The 22429-nt window shown below is 37.0% G+C and overlaps 1 protein-coding gene across 4 annotated transcripts in view; it reads left to right on the top strand.

Moving 5' to 3' along the window:
• Nucleotides 1–22429, top strand: part of CD47 (CD47 molecule) — a 46416-nt gene that overhangs the window by 675 nt on the left and 23312 nt on the right. For all 4 annotated transcript variants that reach the window (XM_044919680.1, XM_021692375.1, XM_021692376.1 and 1 more), the window contains exons 2-3: nt 11215–11562; nt 20169–20258. In XM_044919680.1, the coding sequence (XP_044775615.1) occupies nt 11215–11562; nt 20169–20258 (438 nt within the window). The remainder of the gene's footprint in view (nt 1–11214; nt 11563–20168; nt 20259–22429) is intronic.

Genomic DNA, 22429 nt, shown 5'->3' with positions numbered 1-22429 from the left:
ATAGAAGTGCGCATTTTGGAGAAGTGTGCAAGACGGGATTTCTCCTGTTTGCCCTCCCACAAGAACATAGAGTTAAAGAAACATAAAGGAACAATTAAGTTGCATTTCCAACCCAGCATTTAATCAGAAGAATCTTCTGGCCGCTTTTTTTTTTTTTAAACCCTAGAAATAAGCTACCTGGAAACTCTCCTACCCCCACGCCCTATCAACCACTTTAATATAGTCCAAATTGTACGTTCAAGTTTTTCCACTTTATTTGGGCGAACCGTTTTAATAGTAACCCAGATTTCGCTTGAAATATGAAGACTATAACCTCCAGTCAAAACGTATTTGCTGCAGAGTGGGATTTGGTGTCTTTCAACGCCAAAGGCGGTTGGCCCCCCTAGGCTTTTGGAATCCATTATGCTCTTTTGTGTGTGTGTGTGTGTGTGTGTGTGTGTGTGTGTGTGTGTGTGCTTCGTCTGTAAAAAGTGAGGAATGGGAATTTTCGTGGTTTTACAGTGCCTGTCACACTTTACATCTGTACAGTCTTCTGTTAACTTTTTGTAAGATTCAGTATTGAGTTTGAGTAGAGCAATTGTTACATTTAATTCTAGAATGCTAAATTAATTAGATTTTAAACTGATTATTAGCCTAAGTGTGCCATTTATAAACGCTTGTGATTTCAAGCCATTTCCATTATGCCTTTAAATCCTTGCTTACCACTTTCTCCAATCGAAACATCCTGGGTTGTTGGAGTTGTTGATGATATCTTTATTATCTAAAGAATTGATAATTAGATAAGGTAGTATTTCTTGTAGTCATCGTTAATGGCTTGTTACCATTACTATTACTATAGCAAAAATAATACTGCTTTCAAAAACCTGTTGTGTGATCAGAAACCCTTCATATTGAACCAAATTACAAATTTGTAATAAAATATCACTAATTCAGACTGTTGGCATCAAAGCTAGCCTGAAGAATAAAAAAATGTAAATCATATACTATATTAAAAACACTGGTCCTGTTTCCAAGCAGATGGGAAAGAACTGCTATGATGGTATTTTGGGGATAAGATTTCTGCTAGGCCTTATTTAATAATAAAGTCACATATAATTAGCAATCATTTACATGCTATATTAATGTGCTCAATTCCCTACAGATTCACAGAATTCACAATTTATAGTATTTTATTGTACTTAATAATAACCTGAAAAAAAAGCAAAATAGAGGCATTATACATTTGAGTTCGGCAAGTGTTGACTATAAAACAAAGTGATAGTGTTTGTCATAAGATATAAGGGATTTTGTGTGTGTTTAATATGTAGTTTTAAAAAAGACAGGTACGAAGATATGATAACAGAACACAAGTCATTATCAACCAGGGTATTTAAGAGACTGAATTTAGAATTCAAAATGAGTAAAACAGTCGCAGATGTGTACGTTTATTTGTACTGAAGTTTCATTTTGCTTTCAGTTTCATTTATAGATGACTGGTAATCAGAGGCATTTTTGGGAAGCCACTTAGTTTCAGTTGACCTTTGTTGTAAAAGAAGTTACCTGAAATGCTCCTTCCGTCTACTTACAGGCAAACTGCAACCCCCCCCATTGGTTTATGAGACGCAGAATGAATTACTACACTCCTTTCCTCCCCCACCCCCTATAAGTCCAATTATACTTTGTTTAAAAGCACATCAGTAGTTTCAGTATTTTTTAGTAACTGGCAAATAAAACTTGACTTAGGTAATGACAGTGACATGGACTGGCTTTTCAGTGGTTGAATAATTTTTCTTTGTTTGAAGTGAGTTTTTAAAATCAAGGGTGCACACGATTAGAAAACAGTTTTATTGTCTAAGCCTGGTGGTAATTTGTCTTGCTTAAATGAAAATGTTTTCTCTTAAAGAATATATTACTTTTAAACACAAGTTGTTATTTTAAGGAAGTAAACGCCTATTTAAAAGTATTTATTTATGGGGCCACCCCAGCAGTCTAGAGGCAGTGTGTTAAAGCATTACACTAAATGCCTACTGTTAGGACACTTGCTCATGCTGTCATCTGTATTTTGGCAGATGTTTTATCTTTGCCACTGAATTGTTAATGGAGATTTGAAAGGCCAGGTTCTAAAGAAGAAAAGTAGGTGTTTTTCCTAAGTTTGATAAATATTCTAAGTCCACACTAATCACTCATTATTAAAACTAAGTTTGCATTTCTTAATGTTCATTCACCTAAAGCCAAATAAGCAGTTTTTAATACTTTAATGTTCTTTTTGTGGTACAGTTTTCATATAAGCATTTTAGCCATCTTTTAGGTTTTTGCTGTTAGCTTTTTATACAAGATAAAAATCTCTATATTTTGATGTCTTGTATCTCAGCCTAATACAATGCACTCTTGGGTTGTCATGAAGCAAATTTTACGTTGTGTCTTAGTGCAGATAGTTCTTCCATGATAAAAGAACAAGAATAATAGTGTAGGGTTGATTTTGTTAAACTCATTGTAGTACTAAAGTAAAAAATAGAGAGCACCCAAGAAATTTGATCCTGATATACCTAGACTGAGGCAATAGAACCTGGATTTTTCTCCTTCGTAGTTACATAGAGTTGAAACAGAAATTACAGTTCTACCCTCCTCTGAATATTGCATTCCTTATCTATGGGACAGTTAGATAAGACTCAGAATCTGATCAACCCCAGGGTTTGAGATTCAAATTAAGAGAATAAATGTGCATATTTGAATACGTGTCACACTTATGGAATAAAGGCAAAGCAAGGCATTTGGCAAGTGCAGGGTCTGTCAAAACTGCTTTTTCCGTTGCAAGCAAGTATGAGCCCATGCTTGCTATGTTCTAAGCACTTTGCAAGGCCCTCTTGGTTATAACATAAATTTCAGATTGTATGCCTCTCAGTAACTTAAAATGTAGTTTATAAAGAGTAGGGATTTTTGTTTGTTTTTATCTCTTGGTGACATCTAATATATTTTAAATGCTAGATAAACCCATAATTCTGGATGTTACTGACTTGAAACTGCTCTCTCTCCTGTAATTCTAGGTTTATCACTTCTGTTCTCACAAGGCCACTTTAAATCTAATAGGGAATTACTTTGAGTCAGAACTAAACACTCTGTGGACATGCCTACTTTACCCTAGACTTTATTTGGTCTCTGTTGAGGAGAGATCTGTCTGAATCCCCTTTTTTGACCCTAATTCTAACCCGATTCAGTTTGAGACCTTCGTTCTTCATAACAGGGTCTTGATCTGATGGCAAAAACTGGTAGGATTCATTTTCAGCAGGTATCTTTGTTCATGAGCTTTGCTTCTTTTACCTTAGTGACTGTTGGGCTTCTTCCCCATTCCTTGAACATCCATTTCAAGCAGATAATTAACTTCCTACTCTATTGCAAAAAATAGTGATGTGTGGTGTGGACTCTCCAGGCTTCCCTCCCACCATTACTAAACTTATCTACAATATCTTAAGCAACCATCTCATTCTCTTCCCTCCCCCAGTTTCAGAAATATACCTCTTCACCTTTCCAAGGAAGGGTTCACCTTTCTACAGCTCTTTCACTTTCACCATTTTGGAGACCTGCTCAACTCAGCTTAATTCTTCAGTCTTTCATCTTAGATCTTTCCCTCTCCATTGGCTCCTTCACTTTAGCTTGCACACATGCTCAAGTTTTACCCCATATTACAAACAAACAAGAAGAACCAAAAAACCTTGCCCTGGCCCCTGTCTTTACACTTTTCCTGTTGCCTTCTCTCTCTGCTTTCTTACACTGCAAAATTTATTGAAAGAGAATGCCTCTTCATTCTTCCCTCCCATTCCCTTCCCAAATGCAATCTAACTTTTGATCCCACTAGTCTGTTGACATTGCTGTAGATAAAAAAGCTAATGATGTAGTTTTCAATCTAGAGGCTGATTTTACTCATACTATTTAACATCAATTTTGTCCACATGAAGACCCTTCTTTGATGTTCTCAGTGGTATTTTTTGCTGCTCTCACTTCTTTTTCTCACTTCATTAGTTTATTCCTCTTTAATGATTTTTCCATAAATATTGGCATTCCCCAACATTTTATTCTCTGGTTCCTGCTCTGTTTGCTTTGCAGGGACTTTCTGGGCAATCTTGTTTATGCTCACAGTTTCATTTACCAGCTGTGATCTTGGTGATTCCCAAGTCTTCATTGCTCTGACCTTTCTTCTTAAATTCAGATCCATATGTCCTGGGGTCTCCTGGACATCCTCGTTTCATTGTACCACAGGTACTTTAATACTCAGTCTATTAAATATTGAAAGAAGATTCCCCTGTAAATCTCCAAAATCTCTTTTCTCTATAAAATCCACAATATAGCTTGAAACAGGGAAGGGGGTGTTGTTAAAGTATATTAGGCAGTTACGCATGCTTTTAGTAAACAATTTTAATTCTTTCCTCTTCTTCTCCCTTATTTCCCACATCCAACTTATGTTGATATTCTTTGTTTTTTACTGTAATGTTTTGGCCTTCTCTCCAGGTGTCAATTACCTGGACTATTGCAGTGATCTCTTGAGGTCTCTCTTTCCCATCTCCCTTCCTGCCCTCGGTTCACCCTTCATGCTGCTGTATTATTTTTTTAAATGCAAGTAAATCTGCATATTTTGCTGTTGCTTATATTATCAAGTCCCAGTTCCTCAGAATGACATTCGAAAGCCTTTACACTATTTCTTAACCATCCCTTTTTCGTAGAGTTCACTTGAAGAATCTTCTGCCTCCAATTATTCATTTTTCCTCATTCCTCTGCACATGTTATGTGCTCTGCCTAGAAAGCCTTTCCTTTTCTATATAATTCCTACTCATCCTTCAAGACCTAGTTTAAACATCATCCTTTAGGAAGATCATTCTTAAACACATTCATGTAATTTTTAAGAAACTCTTCCTTGCAATCTGCAGCTGACTTGATCGAGATTTTCCATTAAAATATGTAGCTTCTCGATTCTATAATCAGGTCTATTAACGTGAAAAGCAGTGGAAGATTCTCTTGACAAATGGAAGAAGAGTGAATCCTCTCTGATACAGTTTTCCTTTCTTGGGATTCATACTTTAAATGCTTTACATTTATGAGGAATGTATTGGTTTGTACTTGCTGGACCCTGGATCCATAGGATACCAAATGAAGACATTGTCCTTCTTTCTCTACCTTTTGAGCCTAATGGAGAGATGAGTTAAGTAAAACAGTAATTTCAAGATTCAGTAGTAAGTGCAGTGACAACACTTGAACAGGGGGCAATGGGAGCAATAAGGAGGGAATGGACACGATTGAGCAGTGGTAGGGAAGAGGAATAGGATTGAACATGTCCCTGTGTTCTAGCAGGAAGAGCTAAAGTTAGCAAACTATAGCTGCCATTTATTGAACATTTCCTATGTATGCGAAAGCGCTGCAATGAGAACTTAATATTTATTTTCTCATTAAGTCTTAACAAAGTCTCTATGAGGTATACACTTCCTTAATTCACATTTTGTAGATGAGGAAACTGAGCTACAGAGGTTAAATAATTTGCCAAAGGTTATACAACTAGAAAGTGCCAAGTCTTGAGCCAAGGTCTGACTCCACAGTGTGTGCTCTTACCTGGACACCAGATGAAGAAGTGTTTGCCAGCATGTCCAAAGGCATGGATGGGGATGAGAGGGCATTTGCATATTCATGGAATTGCAGGGGGTCATTATGATTGGAGCTTAGTTTGGAAATTGAGGGAGTACAGGAGGTGGGGCTGGACAGGATGAAGGACTAGTTTGTATTCCATGCTAATGCACTTAGAGTTTAGCTTGAAACGGGGAGGGGGGTGTTGTTAAAGTATATTAGGCAGAAGAGTGCACATTTGCATTTAGAACAGTTATTTTGAGAACTGTGGAAAATACATTGGGGCCGAGATGGGAAAACGTTGAGGCTGGAGGTAGGGAGCTAGTTAAAAGGTATGACAATATCTCAAAAGAGAGATTCATACAACAGACATTGGATTGAGGAACCATTAAAAAGGTTGAGCCTACTAAGAATTCTTCCTACCTAAGGAGAGGGAGGAATCTAGCATGATTTTTATTAGGTCCAGGTCTGGTTGACTGATCGATAACAGAAAATACTTTGGATGGTGAGGATTTGGGAGGAGGCTAGGAGAGGGTAAATAGGTTTTTGGACAGGTTGACTTTGAATTAACTGTAGTACATTCAAATGGAAGTACAGCAGACAGTTGATTTTCCAGGTCTGCAGTTAAGGAGAAAGTGGGGCCTGGCTAAACAGAAAGTGTGTAGGTAGTTATAACTGTGGAGTAAGAGAGAATGGTGGACCCCAGGGGGTTGGGAGGAGGGCAGTGCTGAATATGAAGTTTTGAGGAACACTAATATTTATTGTGAGTCAAGGAATAGATTTCAAGAAAGAAAGAAAGCTCTAATGGGGTGGACAAAGCAATAAGAGGAAATTCAAAATCAAGAGCTATCACAGAGGCCAAGAGATAAGAGCAAAAAAGGAGCTGCCTACTGGCTCAGGAACTGTATAGAGTAGTCAAGATAGAGAGTAAAAACCGCGCACATTCCATTTTTCATAAGGGATTGTTGGGGGCTTTGGCACAAACTGTTGTAGTGAAGAAGAGGTAGAGGCCAGGTGGCAGAGATTTAAGAAGTGAATAGGAGGTAAAGAAATGCATTTAGACTATTATTTTAGGATGCAGGGAAGAGAGAGACAAGTATGAGTGATTTTTTAAAAGTTGGTTAATATTTAAGCATTTCTTTTATGTTAAAAAAACACCTATGAATGGCATGGCGGGTGTAGGAAGCTGATAATCAACTAGGGAAAGTCCTTGGGGTGACTAGTGGGTGTAGAGGCAGAAATGAAAACTAATGGGTGAAGGGATACAATTGTGAAGAGGAGGAAGGTGAGGGGGGTGTGGACAGTTGGGGTTGCAGGTAACTTTGTAGGTGGGAAGTATTGGAAGCTTCTGGCTTCTCATCTAAAGGACTCAAATTAAGAAATACAGCTTCTTTGGAGAGTATAGGATAAGCTTTTGCAAAAGGGGAGTGATATAAGGGTTACAAAGGAGAGAGAGAGGTTTTTCATGGAACGTATAAAAAGATAAATGATTAAAGGCCCAGATGGGCGGGAGCTGTGACAATCTTCTGTTGTTCCCCTAGTAGCAATACAAATTTTCTTAGAAATCTGTAAGACTGATTACTCTCCTGCCCATCTATAGCACTTTGTTCATACCAAAGGATAGCACTTACGACCTCCTGTTATAAAAAGTATGTATCATTGTTCCAAATGAGAATTGGAAGCTTCCAAAAGATAATTTCCGGTTTTTTTCCGTCATTGTATCCCCTCATCCTATCACAATGTTTCAGATCAGGTAATTCTCAATAAGTGTTTGTTGCATTTGTACATTTCAGAGCTAGACTTGTGTGCTGTGACTACCATGTATTGAGCCTTCTCTGCAACATGTAATAGCTGTTTTCAGGACTGTGGTCTGAGATGGTTTCAATTGGTGGTCTGTATTTACAGAGGTTGGGAAGTCCAGTATTTTTGGCATTTTATATAAAATAATTTCCCCATTTTATTTGTTAATTTATCTGTAGCTCTTGCATCACTCATGGTTAGTTATATTTACTTATTCCTATCTGATTTAGACTGCTGTAGGCATTTCTTGATTAATCAGTTTCCTTATGTTAATTATCTGTGTACTTTTATTTGCTCTCTATATTTTAAATCTTGCTTTTTCACTTTGATGTTTCATCAGAAAGCAGTAGGAAAAAGAAAGAAAACCCAAATCAGATAATTTTACTACTTAATAGTTTTGTTTTTTTAATAAATGTTTATAGAGGGTGAAGCTGTAGTTAACAGCTGGTGGAGTGACATTTTTGGACTACCCTTAATTATTAATTAACACAAGGGTTATTCAAGTTATGGCTTATCTAGGTCAATTTTACTTTGAATTTTATTGATAGCATTTATTCTACTTAAACTGCTTCAGCTATAAGATTGTTTTATTGCAACAAAAAATGCAGTACAGTTAGTGCTTTCTGTATTCTTTAGAAAATTCATTCTCTGAACATAAGATAGAAATTGTGGAGTTTTACCAACCACTTCTTACTTAGAGCCTTCTAAAAAAGTTTGCTAGGATAACTGAGCTCTTTACTTATATCTATTTATTAAAGGGTAATTTTTAGAAATAATTTTTTAAATCTTGACTCAAACAAATACAAAATGACCACATGTCAAAGATTTTATTTCACATGTTAATTAGCAAGTAAACCAGCAAGATGATAAAAACGTCTCAGTTTTAAAAGAAAATTTAGAGAACAGACACATTTATAGGCAATCAGGAATGGTGAAATGAATTTTCAAATAGATGCAATATTATCCTCAAGGCAATAAAACATGGTTTTTTGAAATCTTCTCTTCTTCCACCAGGGAGAAGTGAATTGCAGAACAAAGTTTATTTGTATCTCTATGGACACCAATCATTTGCATTGCCATCAGTTTTACCAAATTGTAAAATAGCTCAGACAGATAAACACAGTGAAAGGCATAGGCCCCTACAGAATGAAATATTCCCAAGGAATTTGTCACACAATTCCCAGCACTCCATTGAAAGGACACTCAGTAATCTTTGTGTCCATTTCAAAACCTTTCACTGTATTTTCTGACACTTTCCTTTCTTTCTGATTCCAGCGTCATACTTTTTTCTCTCCTTTTTTTAAGAAAGATTTATTCGTGGGGCGCTTGGATGACTCAGTCGGTTAAGCGTCTGCTTTTGGCTCAGGTCATGATACCAGGGTCCTGGGATGGAGCCCCGCATTGGGCTCCCCGCTCAGCACGGACTCTGCTTCTCCCTCTCCCTCTTCCTCTGCTACTGCTCATGTGCTCTCTCTCTCTCTCTCTCTTTCACTCACTTTCTCAAATAAAATCTTAAAAAAATCTATATATTCATTTATTTAAGAGAGAAGGTGGGGGGGGGGGCGGGCAGAGGGAGAGAAAATCTCAAGCAGACTCCCTGCTCAGTGCAGAGCCCGCTCTGGGGCTCAGTCCCACAGCACTGAGATCATGACCTGAGCTGAAACCAAGAGTCTGACACAACCAGTTGAGCCACCCAGGCACCCCTACTTCTCTCCTTTTTGTACACTATAGTTCCTCCCCTCCCTACCCCCAGTTTTTCTTTCTCAGGGAAGACAGTTCCTAAGCCCAAGGCTTCGAAGAATGCAGCTGGAAGTCCAGGTTTTGCCTGAGGCTTCCTAATATTTGGATGGCAAGAAATGTAGAGAAGTGGGAAGAGGTGAGCTATGGATATCCCCAAGGCTAGTTCAAACTGCAAATTCCCAGAAATAAAACAGTTTAGACCTGCCAGTCAGAGAAGGTCCAGATCATTACAGTAAAATGCCATATCCCCTAACTTTTATAGTATTACCCCTCATGTTTATAGCACGGTATTGTTAGCACTTGCCCAGGTATTTTCTCCTTTGATGCTCACCACAATTCTGTGAAGTAGCCCAGTGTTCGTTTTTGATCCTCTTATTCACAGAGAGTAAGCCAAGGCATAGAAAAGTTAAATGAACTGCTTAATTTGTACTCAGGCTTTCTGAACATTGTCCACTTCATATTCCACTATGCATCCTAGCATTCAACTCAGTGGGCAATTACTGAACAATAATTATGTTCCTAGGATAATAACATCCGATGCTCCTGATTTTTATTCCCATTTTATAAATGTAGAGAGAAGAAATCTTAAGGATGAACTATTGAAGTTGATGTTTTATTTGTATTTGTTAGTGCTTTGTTTTTTGAGGGAGGAGCCCGCTAACTACTTGGGTAAAAGAATTGATAAATGGCTGAACAGTATGGAAGACAGCTATAATTTCTCCATATTCTCATACATATTAGATGAAAGGTAAGTGAATTTCCTTTTCCAGCCCCTCTTTTGTAAGGCAATGATAGTTTATTCTCTGGAAAAGAATTGATAGAATACAGTAGTCCACCTTACCTGTAGGGGATACGTTCCAAGACTGCCAGTGGATGCCCGAAGCCACAGATAGTACCAATCCTACATATACTATTTTTTTCTGTATGTATCTATGATTAAATTTAATTTATAAATTAGGCACAGTAAGAGATTAATAACAATAATTAATAATAAAATAGAACATTATAACAATGTGCTATAATAAAGTTTACGTGAATGTGGTCTCTCTCAAATATCTTATTGTACTATACTTACCCTTCTTCTTATGATGACGTGAGATGATAAAATGCCTACATGGTGAGATGAAGGATGTAGGCAATGTGATGTGACCTAGAGTTAGGCTACTTATAGATTGTCTGATCATGTGTCAGAAGGAAGACAGTCTGCTTCCAGACTGTGGTTGACCACAGGTAACGGAAACCAAAGAAAGCATAGCCATGGATAAGAGAGGACTAGTATATATCCTATTTATTAGCAGTACCTGCTCTTGGTATTAACTTGTTTCTTAGCTTTTTTTTGAGCGGTTTATGGTTTCTAGGAGGAAGAATACCTGTAATACATATTTGGAAATTGTTCCATAGTTTCAGTGAAATATCGGGGTGGGAAAATGCCTTTCTATTGTATATAATCCTTTCTAATACTTACATACAAAATGACTGTTGCTGGCTGTATTTTGCAATGGGAAAATAGCCATAGAGAATGTTTTTTTTCCTTAGCATTCTAAGACTTTCCATCCTCGTGGAGAGATGTGATGTGATTCATCTGGTTTACTTTTTTGTATTAAAGTAGACCCCGTCATCTTTTTTGGAAATGCAACATAAGGATAAACTTCCTATCAGTTTAGCAAGTTCTATTTAGAGGAAGTATATACTGAATATAATATTTGCTTTGATTTTCTGTTCAAAATTTTCCCATGGTTAGGTCACTATTTTTCTACATCAGTCAGTAGGCAGTAATGATTACTTCAGAGCTCCAAAGCCAGATACTACACCTTCATGTTCCAACGGGGTTGCTGAATTTATTCCCAAGATGTATGGTAATGTACACTTTGTATTACTGAGATTAAGTAAAAGTTACAATGTTGTCTACCAGCTGTGCACATTAATATTAAAATAATTTGGATTTTTTTCACCTTGCCTGTCTTTTCTGTAGTTGCACTATTTGCTTAAATGAACAAGTGAAACATTGCTCTTTATCTTAAGGATTTGTAACAACTTGAAGTATAGCATTCTATAATGACATGAAACAATTTTCTTTTTCTTTTTCAGGTTCAGCTCAGCTAATATTTAACATAACCAAATCTGTAGAATACACTGCTTGCAATGAAAGTGTTACCATCCCATGCTTTGTTAATAATGTGGAGGCAACAAACATTAATGAAATGTATGTAAAGTGGAAATTAAAAGGAAAAGACATTTTCACCTTTAATGGAGCTCTGCAAAAGGCCACTCGTGACGATAAGTTTAAGAGTACAAAAATCATACCACAAAAATTACTAACTGGCATTGCCTCTTTGGAGATGGATAAGGAAGAAGCTGTTGTAGGAAACTACACTTGTGAAGTAACTGAATTAAGCAGAGAAGGCGAAACCGTCATAGAACTAAAATACCGAATTGGTAAGATTTCTATAAAAGCTTCCCATTTATTTGTCGTGTAGCATCCTGATCCTATTAGAAATGGGGCAGAATGGGCCTAGGTACTCTTTGAATCAAAAGCAGGCTATTAATAATAAATGTTGATGTAATGTTAACAGCTTTAAGGTCATGAGTTTTATATTATTTGCTCTTCTACTTTTCAGAGTAAAACCCCTTTGTTGTTGGCTAATTTGTATATTGTGTGGTTCTCAAACTTTTGGTCCAAGGACTGTTCTGTTTGGGTGAGCAGTCCTGAGGTCATCTACTCTGTATTTCTGTTTGCTGCCATCAAAAGTACTTTCTTTCATGGAATTAATTTTCCAGTCTCTTTCCAATTATTTGGCCTTTTTTTTTTTTTTTTTAACCTTACACTTTGATCAAGGGTTGACAAGTCCTGGCCATGTCCCCTTTGCAGAGAACAGATTAGAAGGAGAATCAGGAGATTAAAAAATCAGGTTATCATGGATGTGTCCTTGAGGTTTCCTGTGCTTAGCTTTGCTTTGGTATTTTTTTCACTGGCCAAGATTTAGAAGAACTAGAGATCCAATTCAGTGTATCTGAATTCAGCCTTGATTATAGCACCATGATTCTGCTTTTTCTTCACAAACTTGGCTTGGTGAGTTGTATAAAGCAGTAGTTAGCTGAAGTAAACAGCCTGCTTTCTTTTCTATTCTTTCTCAGCCAGCTGATTTCTTCAACTACATGCATGTGCATTATGACTCTCTGTTTTGAAATATGTTTACAATCACTAGACATATTACTGATTTTAGGATTAGACCATGCTTTGAGAACCTCTGCTTTAGATGGGACTAGAACAATTCAATTGTATCAACTCTTTACCTTCTATTCTTCTAGTGTTCGTGGTTATAAAATGTCTGTTACCAGATTGAGAGTGGGCTGTTTAGTTTGATGGAATATTTTGACATGGTTTAGGATTAGGAATCAGGAGATCTGAATTCTTTCCCCTATTCTGCTACTTAATTATTTGCCTATATGATCTTGAGAAGTTTCTTCTCTTGAGTCCAAGTAACCTTATCTCTGGGATGGGGGTGAGAATAGATGCCTGCTTTTGTGTGTCCTACAGTATAATGAGCATCAACTGAGATCTCTTGTGTGTAAGTTCTGTGTCAACCAGAGTGCTTTGCAAATGGTTGTGTTCCTGAGATGTTTATTTATGAAGTAAGATAAGTTGTTGAAGCTGGTCTGGGGTATTGTGAGAGGGATTTCTGTATAGTGAGGAATGGGCAGGAGTAGCTTAGAGCAGGTTGGCAGAATTTGGAAGGTGTTTCTGCTAGAAAATCTCTTACACTGTAACTTCTATAAATTGATATTTATTTGGACTAAGGAGCTTTTTAAAAAAAATGTATGCCTTTTAGCAGGGTCTAATCATTCAAACACAGCGACTGGAATTAGATAATCTACTACCTAGCTGAAATTTTTCTGAAGGAATGTATACTTTTGTGGGAATGGAAAAATAAGACAGGGGGAAGCAGTAATTTTGGAGTGTAGTGTCAGTCACTGAGAGGCAAACTGTTAAACTCTAGATATGAAATTTGAAAGGCTTGGCAGTGGAATGAAGATGGATGGGGAAGAAATACCAATATCTGAGATGAAGACAAAGTTTATAATTTTAAAAAAGTGTGATTATTTTATCTTTGTTTTCAAAGTACCCTGTTAAAAAATGAGTTATACTTACCTTTTGGGCCATTAAAATGAGAAGGTATTGTTTTGTTGCAGAGAATGTAGAAAACTCTACCAGAGGTCTCAGACATTTGACTTTGCACCCAGTTTTATTTTTTGAAATAATTAAAGGTTCATAGGAAATTGCAAAGATAGAACAGAAAGGTGCTATCTACTCTTTGCCCAGTTTCCCCCAGTGATTACTTCTTATGTCACTGTAGTAAAATATCAAAACCAGCAGGTTCACAATGGTACAATGTGTGTGTATTTCTTTGTCATTTTATCACATGTATATATTTAAATAACCACCACCACACTCAAGATACAGAACTACTACTCCATGGACACAAAGATCTCCCTCATGCAGCCTCTTTATAGTCACCTCCCCCCCGCCAACTACCCCCAGCCTGGCAAACATTAATGTGGTCTCTGTGGCTGTGATTTTGTCATTTCAACAATGTTGTATAGGTGGAATCATACAGTATTTTGAGATTGGCTTTTTTCAGTCAGCACAGTGCCCTTGAGAACTATACAGGTTGTTGCTTGTATCAGTAGCTCATTCTCTCTCTCTGTGTCTCTGTCTGTCTCTCTCTCTTGGCTAAGTAGTAGTATTCCATGGTATGGGTATATCACAGCTTGTTTAACCATTCTCCTATTGTAGGACATTTTGGTTATTTCCAGCTTTTGGCTTTTACAAATGAAGCTGCTATGAACAGTTGTGTACAGGTTTCTCTGTGGACATAGTCTTCTTCATTTCTCTGGATAAATGGCCAGAAGTATGATTACTGGGTTATACGTAAGTGTACACTTAGTTTTTAAAGAAACTGCCAAACTGTTTTCCAGAGTGATTTTTTCATTTTACATTCTTAACAGCAGCATATGAGCGATCTAGTTTCCCCACATCCTTGCCAGCATCTGGTGTTGTCTCTGTTTTATACCCATTTTTGATTGGAGAAAGAAAGAAACCTCCTCTGCTCAAAAATGTTAATTTGGGGCAGGACTCTTACTGTGGAATATAAAGTTACTGTAGTAGAGATATGTACCCATCATGTGGACTTTGGGGATTTAGGCAGTAGAAACCATTTTTACTATGTTGTGCTTTTTTGCAAATGTAGGCATAAGGGAGGAATAGAAATTACTTAATAGAGAATTCTACTTAGTGGAATGTGGAGTAATGGTGACCATTTGTGTTCTTTTTTTGAGCACTAAGACGGAATATGTGCAAGCACTATATATGAATTAGAGTTTTATATGCCTCTGGTGTCTATGTATAGTATTGTACCATGCAAGGAGCACAGGACTTGAATTTAGAAAGCTTTTTCTATACTTTACCATTTTCTAGTTTAAGAAGACTTGTTTCAGAAACTCAGCCTATGTGGTCCTCAGTTTTGTCTGTAAAATGGGGATACCATCTCCATGACAGAATTGTTTGAGATGTATGTAAGTTAATATCTCTCTTTCTTAAAAGGATTTATTGAGTCCCTGCCATGTGCCAGGCACTGTGCTAGACACTGTGGATTCAGCGATGACTAAGACATGATCCCTACTTTGAAGGAAATGATAGCAGTATAAATAAGAACAGTAAAATAATCTAACATTTATCTGAGCACATACAATATACTTCATGTATGTTGTATCCTGTGATCTCAAGAACTCTAGAAGATAGACATGGGTCTTATCATTTAACAGATGAGGAAACAGGTTAGATTTAAACTACTTGTTCAAGATTTGAGTCACAGCCAGGATTTTAACCTAGATCTGTCTGTCTTCAAAACCCAAGATGTTTACCACCATGCTATATGGTTTCTTTGAAAACACCTTGTAAATAACTAAATCCCAAATGTAAATCATAGTTATAAAATTTGTCATTACTATCTGTATTGATATTATTAATAATACAAAAACGTGGAGGCTTAACATTTTACATTTCTCCAAGTAAGTTACTAAGGTTTTGTTTTAAAAAAGTAAGTTCAAATTCAGTAGAGTTGCCATTTCCATCATTGTCACCATGATATACATTATGCTCATGATGTTGGCATGAGGGCATTGCAAGATCCTTGCAATAGTTCTCTAGTGCTGTGTAACAAATAACAAATGTATTGGCTTAAAAACAGTACCCATTTATTAGCTCACAGTTCTGTAGGCCACAGTTCTGGTCGTGGTGTAACTAGGTTCTCCCCAAGAAGTCTTACGAGGCTAAAATCAAGGTGTCGGCCAGGCTGTGTTCTCATATGGAGTTCAGGGTCCTGTTCCAAGCTTACATGATTGTGGTAGAATTCAGTTCCTTGTGGTTATGGGATGGAGGTCCCCGTTTCTTTGCTGGATGTCCACTAGGGGCTTCTCTCAGCTCCTGGAGGTTGCCTCATTCCTTGCCACATGGCCTCTTCCATATGTAAACTCAGCCGAGAAGATCCTTCCTCTTGTAGAATCCCTCTCACATATTGAATTCTTTTCCAGGAAGACCACAGACCCTTATTTTAAGGGCTCATTTGATTAGACCAGACCCCTCTCTCCCATAGGCAATTGCTCTTTTGTGAAGCCAACAGGTTGGGCACCTTAATCACATCATCAAAATCCCTTTTGACATATGACACAACATAATCATGGGAATGAAATCCATCATATTCACTCTCCCATCCCTTCTTCAAGGGGGAGGGAATTACAAAAGGCTGATTGCAGGGAGCAGGGATTTGGGGAGCCACCTTAGATTTCTGGGTGATGTAAGTAATCAGGGACTGTAGCCTCGCCAAGTTGACACCTCAAAAAAGTCATCACAATCCTGAAACACCAAGTAAAAATTTGGCTTGAATTTTAGTGTTGGGAATTTTATTGTGATCTTCTTTTGTGGAAACTGGTGTTTGTGAAGGTTTACCATGTATATATATGAAGGAAAGGCACACTTACACTGATTAAAGTGATATTTTCACTTTTTCCAGTTATCCCATTTTGTACACAGTGATAAAGGAAAGAAGTACTGGGTTTTTATAACACTTAGGCTGGGAAGAAGAATTTAAACACTCATTTGTAGACCATACCTCTTAATATCGTTTCTTTGCTTTTCCACTAATAGTTCATCTTCCTGAGAGCCACACTACCTGAACAGGAATTGGGGAAGAGTAATGGGCAGAGGTGTCAGCCATAGCTTGAATGGAATAGCATTGCCTTTGGATGATCTTTCTTACTCCTAAAGTGGAAAAATATCTGATATTGTTCTTAGTCTATTTTAAGCTTATTTTCTTAGTGCCATAGACATTCAAAATTTGAGAAGGACCTTAGAGAAGTATCTTGTCTCTTTTCTCCCTTTGAGGAACAAAAGTTAAAGTCATCTGAAATAGTACCAAAACAAATCAATAGCTTAATGGACATATAAGTAGTTTTATATAAAACATGGGCTTTTTTCCCCCCAGCATCTCATTTGGTTCTTGAATGTCCAATTTGGTGATCCTCAGACTCACCATCTTAACAAATTAGAGAGAGGTAACACATTCATGTCAATGAGAAGAGATAAATTATGGCCCAGGTGTGCAGCAGTGATTTTGAACTGAGAGAATGACGGAACACCCCCTCCATACATGTGTGCATGCTCACACACACACGCATTTACTATGGAGAAAATACTAAAATTTTGGGGTGAGGCTGAGAGGGGAGTGTATGTGAAATTTGAATAAACCTTCTGATAAGTTTCAATTAAGAATCACTTAGACAATGGTATTTTTTGTTTTACAGTCCCACCTTCTGTATGTCACTGAAATGTCCCTTACACTTCTTTTTTCCACAGAGAGTCTTGGAATCCTCCAGTAATCATTTAGTCTCTCACCGTCTAATTCATTAATTACTTCTATTACACCCCAGGAAGTTATCATTCAGCCTTCTTACCTGAACACTTGACATGAGGAAACTCTCTTACTTCCCAAAGGATCTTGGTCTGTTAGTAGGCAGTTCTAACTTAAGTCAGGCTAGAATTTGCAGTCCTGTAATTTCTCACAAGGAGAGCTATGGTGTTTCCCTCCCAAGCTTATTCTTCTCTAAGATTGAAATCCCCAGTTCTTCCAGCCATTGCTAATGGTTTCAGGATCCCCCTTTTAGTCACCTTCCTTTGGAACAATTCCCTGTTAGGTCTTTAAATGTAATGAGTGGAAATGTACTCAAGACTGTGTTTGTGGGTCACACCTTGTCTTCCTGCCATTACCCAATTGCTGCGGCAACTTTCTGATCGATCCTGCTTCTGTAATCCATTCTCCACATGGCTGGCAAAGATTTTAAATGAATCATGGTCATTTTTCTCCCTTGTTTGAAGCTTTCCAATCACTTAGCATTGCTCTTACAATAAAATCCAAACTCTCATAACAAGCTATTAAGACCCGACATGATCTTTCTCCAGCAAGACTCTTCCCATCTCCTCTTGTATCACTAAATTCTAGCCACCATTTAGTTGCTTGAACTTGCTGTTCCTTTGGTGTCTCTTCTTCCCTGTCTTCATGTGGCTCAGATCCAGTTCCTCACCCCAGAGACTTCTCCTTACTCCCCACAAAAGTCTGATCTTCAATTTCTCCCCCTCCTCGAGCTCATGGCCCCACCTGCCATGTTCACTGTCGGACCTTAAGTGTCTAGAATACCCTATCCATGGTGTGATTTCAATAAATATTGTGGTCAGACACACCTTGTATTAATAGGTTTCTATCAGTATATCCTGAGATTGTTTTGTTGCATAGGGAGGGAGGTCAGTGAAAGAACATTTCATTGTCAGCTCATCTTAAACACATACTGATTATGTTGATCTGATACTGGCTGTATTTTGAATGTAGAGCCCATGAGATTTGCTGTGGAACTGGGTGTGGAGTGTGAGAGAAACCAGGAGTCAAGGATGACTCTAAGGTTTTTGGTCTGAGTAATTGGGAGAAGTCAGCACTACCAAAATGGGGAAACCTGAGAGGGGAGATTTGGTGAAGTAGGCGGAGGGGTATCAGAAGTCCATTTGGGACATGAAAACTTCAGATATTTAAGATCCTTGGTTCATTATATATCTTGGATATCAGCCCTTTATCCCTAGGGAAGGGGATAGAGGGATGGGGTAACCGGGTGATGGGTATTAAGGAGGGCACATGTGGTGATGAGCACTGGGTGTTACACGCAATTAATGAATCGTTGAACACTACATCAGAAACTAATGATGTACTATATGCTGGCTAATTGAACATAATAAAAGAATTAAAAATGAAAAAAGATCCTTGCACTGTGCCTCAGTTTCCTCAGTATTAAGGAGGGGTTGATAATTCCTCATATAATAATTGTGAGGGTTTGAGGAGTTAATATAGACAACTCAAAACAAAATAATAGAGAAAATAGATAGGGAAAATAAATTGATTAGGAATAGTCATTAGGTCATAGAGCTTTTATCAAATCCTTTGGGCATTAGATGTGAAAACCTAAGCATAATTTACAAAATTTTTTCCTGGTAGGATTTTAGGCCAAATTAAAATAGGTTTTCTTTGGTGTAAGAAGATACTCAGTAATACAGTTGGAAATTAAGATACTGATTCAGAGTATCTGAAAAATCTGTCTCTTGGTAGAAATCTGCAAAAAATGAAACACAGTCTTCCATTCACTCACCGAGCTATTTCATGACTATTAGAACCTTCAACAGCAAACCTATGGAGTCTCTACTATGTATAGGGTGAAATGCTAGATTCTGTAAAGGTAATATTTCTAAGAATTTATAATGTTGTTATATTCTGTATATTGCGAACATTTACCAGGCTTTAACATAAGGTTAATACAAGAAATGTATCATTATGGTATGAAAGCCCACAAGGTTCTTCACATGCCAATACGGAATGGCAGAGCCTGGGAGGATTTCAATGAGTAGGGTTGATTTCCGAGGAACCACCAGTGCTTGCTTTGGGCAGTGTTTAGGAATGTTCTTCAAACAGCAAATCCCCCATGTACAGGCAAACTTTGAAATGTCTTTGGTGCTTTTATTTGGCTTTATTGTTAAAGAAGAAATTTCATAGATAAAATCAGTGTCTTAAGTGTTAAGATGAAATGAAACAATGTTCTAAAAGTTTTCAAATTATTTGAAGTCTTAATGTCACAGTTTCCTTCATGTAGATTGTGTGGCTCTGTTTTCACTGTCTAGGTAACATGTGACCCACTTAACAGAAACTTCCTTAATACCTAACGTTATAATCATTGTAGTGAAGGTTGACTATTTGGTACATAGCCAAGCTTTGTTTTAAGCCGTTTTCTTTTTTCTTTTTTTTTTTTTTTTAAGATTTTATTTATTTATTTGAGAGAGAGAGGAGGGGGAAAGCACAAATGGCGGGGGAGGGGAGAGGGAGAAGCAGACTCCCCGCTGAGCAGGGAGGCTGATGCGGGACTCGATCCCAGGACCCTGAGATCACGACCTGAGCAGAAGGCAGACGCTTAACCGACTGAGCCACCCAGGTGCCCCCATTTTAAGCCCTTTTCACGTAGTAACTTTGTTAATAGTCGCAATAGTCCTTCGAGGCATAGGTACTCTGTTGTACTGGTTTGACAATTGAGATCACTAAAGAACAGAGAGGTGTTAAGACTTTGTCCAAACTCACAAAGCTTATAACGTAGAGTTAGGTTTCAAGCCAGGCTTCGTGGCTGCAGAGCCCTGTTCTCAGCTCCTGTGCCATATTGTCTCCTTCCATAAATCATGGGTTAGGGAAAATGTGGAAAAAAACACTTAAACTAGCTTCTTGTTTCGTAAAATTTGCTGTATAAGTAAACTGTTTGTGTAATTTGTAATTATTTTAAGGCCACAGTTTTAATAAGTTATTTTTATTTTCCATCTTCACAATAAAAGTATATTGTTGACTATTCATAGCAGGACTTAACATGATTATAGGAAATATTAATTGTGATTTTTGTTTTCTTCCCAGTTTCATGGTTTTCTCCAAATGAAAATATCCTCATTGTTATTTTCCCAATTTTGGCTGTTCTTCTGTCTTGGGGACAGTTTGGTATTGTGAGTAAGTATTTATTTCTATTTTTCATTTATGTTTTAATGATGAAAACGTTATTTCTGGGAGGTAATATTAGTGAAATATTTTGTGTGAGTTGTATTAAGAAGTGTGATAATGTGATAAATAATAATGTACAGTCTCAATATTCTTGAAGTGTATATTTTCCCCCACAGTTTGCTGCAGTTCACTTTTAATTCCTAAGGTTTTTTTAAAACTTCTTAAGAATGAATAGTGGGAATCCTAATAATAACAATACCTTAAACTCATATAGAGTATAGTGTTTTCAGAGCCTTTACACACATTATTTTGGCAAAGAGATGGTCACAGCCCTACATTAGTGTTAGGGTAGGATATTGTACTTTTGAGCATTAAGACTGCCCTGTCTTTATTTTCCTAGTTTGTACTTGTCTGTGTACATGTGTTCATCCTAGGAAAAGCCACATTTGAACCATGTTTTGTCATCCTTACTATGATTCTACAGCCTCTAAGGAAGTAGCCACGGGTGAATTGTGGGTTTTGATCATGTTTTGCTGTAATAGTCATGCGACCAAACTTCTCAGGGTAAATCTTGATGCTGTTTCAGATTTAGCATCAACAATGTGGAATTGTCACTGCTAGGTAAAAAGGTAATATATATTCTGGTTGATACTTACACTCAACCATATTTCCCTACCAGTTTGGTAAAAGAAATTTACTAAATTGGTGAGGTTCTGAGGTGACAGTCTAAAACATTTAAACTTCTAACATGTAAGATTTATTCCTCATCTCCCTATCGTGCAATGAAATGGTCAGTCATTGAAGGCCAGTTAGCATTTATACAAGGCAAAGTGTGAATAATGCTGATCTCATTTATTTCATTCTGCAACCTTTAAAAAAGTGAAAGCTAGTAAAATGTTGTAGTGGATTGGCCTATTGTATATTTCATGAATTTTACTTTTACCCAGAAATCTGAAGTGATGAAAATGGAAGAGAGATGACTGATTATATATTCTGTGGGCTCTTCTAAATGTACAGCACTCTGGAAAATGCTTTGTGATTTCAAAGCTGTTCTCAACTTTTGTCTAAAAGCAAAGGGAAGAAAGGGCTAACAGTGACAACTGTCAAGATATTTCACAACTTTTATTTTCAAAAAAGTGTCTAGACTTCTTGTGGAAATTTTCTTAGAATTTTGGTAAGCCTTTTATTCGTGAATTTTTATATCACGAAAAAGACTGATAGAGCATCAAGACCTATTCAGCCTATCCTGATGTTAGGGAAAGCCTTTATCTTTATTGGCAGACCCAGGCCTTAAGCCCATGTCATATGATTGAGGAAGAGAATAGCCTTTTTTTAAGATAATGAAATTATTTCACAGTAGTGTGATTTGTTGCCTTTGGATTGGTTGAAGTTTCTTGATCGTGGCATTATCGTTAGTGACATTATTTTTATTGACTGAACGAGGAGTCAGTCTGTTCTCTATCAGCCATATTTTCACAAAATAAGCTTTACAAGCTTTCTGACTTAAAAAATAGTAAATTATAGAGCAAAAACAAATCTGAAGCCCCCCAACAGAAATAAATTGTTGGTGTATTCTAGTGAGTTTCCTCCTTCCTTTTCAGTTTTTTTTCTATGCATTTTTGTTACGTTTCTTAAAAAAAGAAAACCATAAATGGACTCATGTAACTTACATACTTATATCCTGATTTCCCCCTTTGTTTTCGATATCTTTTTATAGCTGTCTGTGCTCTACTTTTATGGATGTACTCTAATTTACTTAACTCTCATCTTGATGGATATTAAGGATGTTTCCAATTTTTTTTGATACTATGGAAATAATTGTGCTAAAGATATGTAAGACTGGAAATGGCAGAGCTATTTTAAGGCTCTTGATACATACTGCCAAAGTGTTTTCTTGAAACTTTGTATCAGTTACTGCAGATGAGAATATGTTTTTTACCTCATAATCCTGACATAATTCTAAAATCTTTGCTAATAATTTGATGGGTGAAAAAAAATCTTCTTTTAATTTTCAGTTTGTGTTAGGTTGAATGCTCTTTTTTATATTTATTCCACTGATCATATTTTAGATCTTTTTTTTTTTTTAAAGATTTTATTTATTTATTTGAGAGAGAGAGAATGAGAGAGAGCAAGCACATGAGAGGGAAGAGGGTCAGAGGGAGAAGCAGACCCCCCGCTGA

Source organism: Neomonachus schauinslandi, chromosome 1 (assembly GCF_002201575.2).
Source record: "Neomonachus schauinslandi chromosome 1, ASM220157v2, whole genome shotgun sequence".
Classification (NCBI taxonomy): domain Eukaryota; kingdom Metazoa; phylum Chordata; class Mammalia; order Carnivora; family Phocidae; genus Neomonachus; species Neomonachus schauinslandi.
Note: the sequence above shows the minus strand (reverse complement) of the source record. Positions and strands in the feature narration are given on the sequence as shown.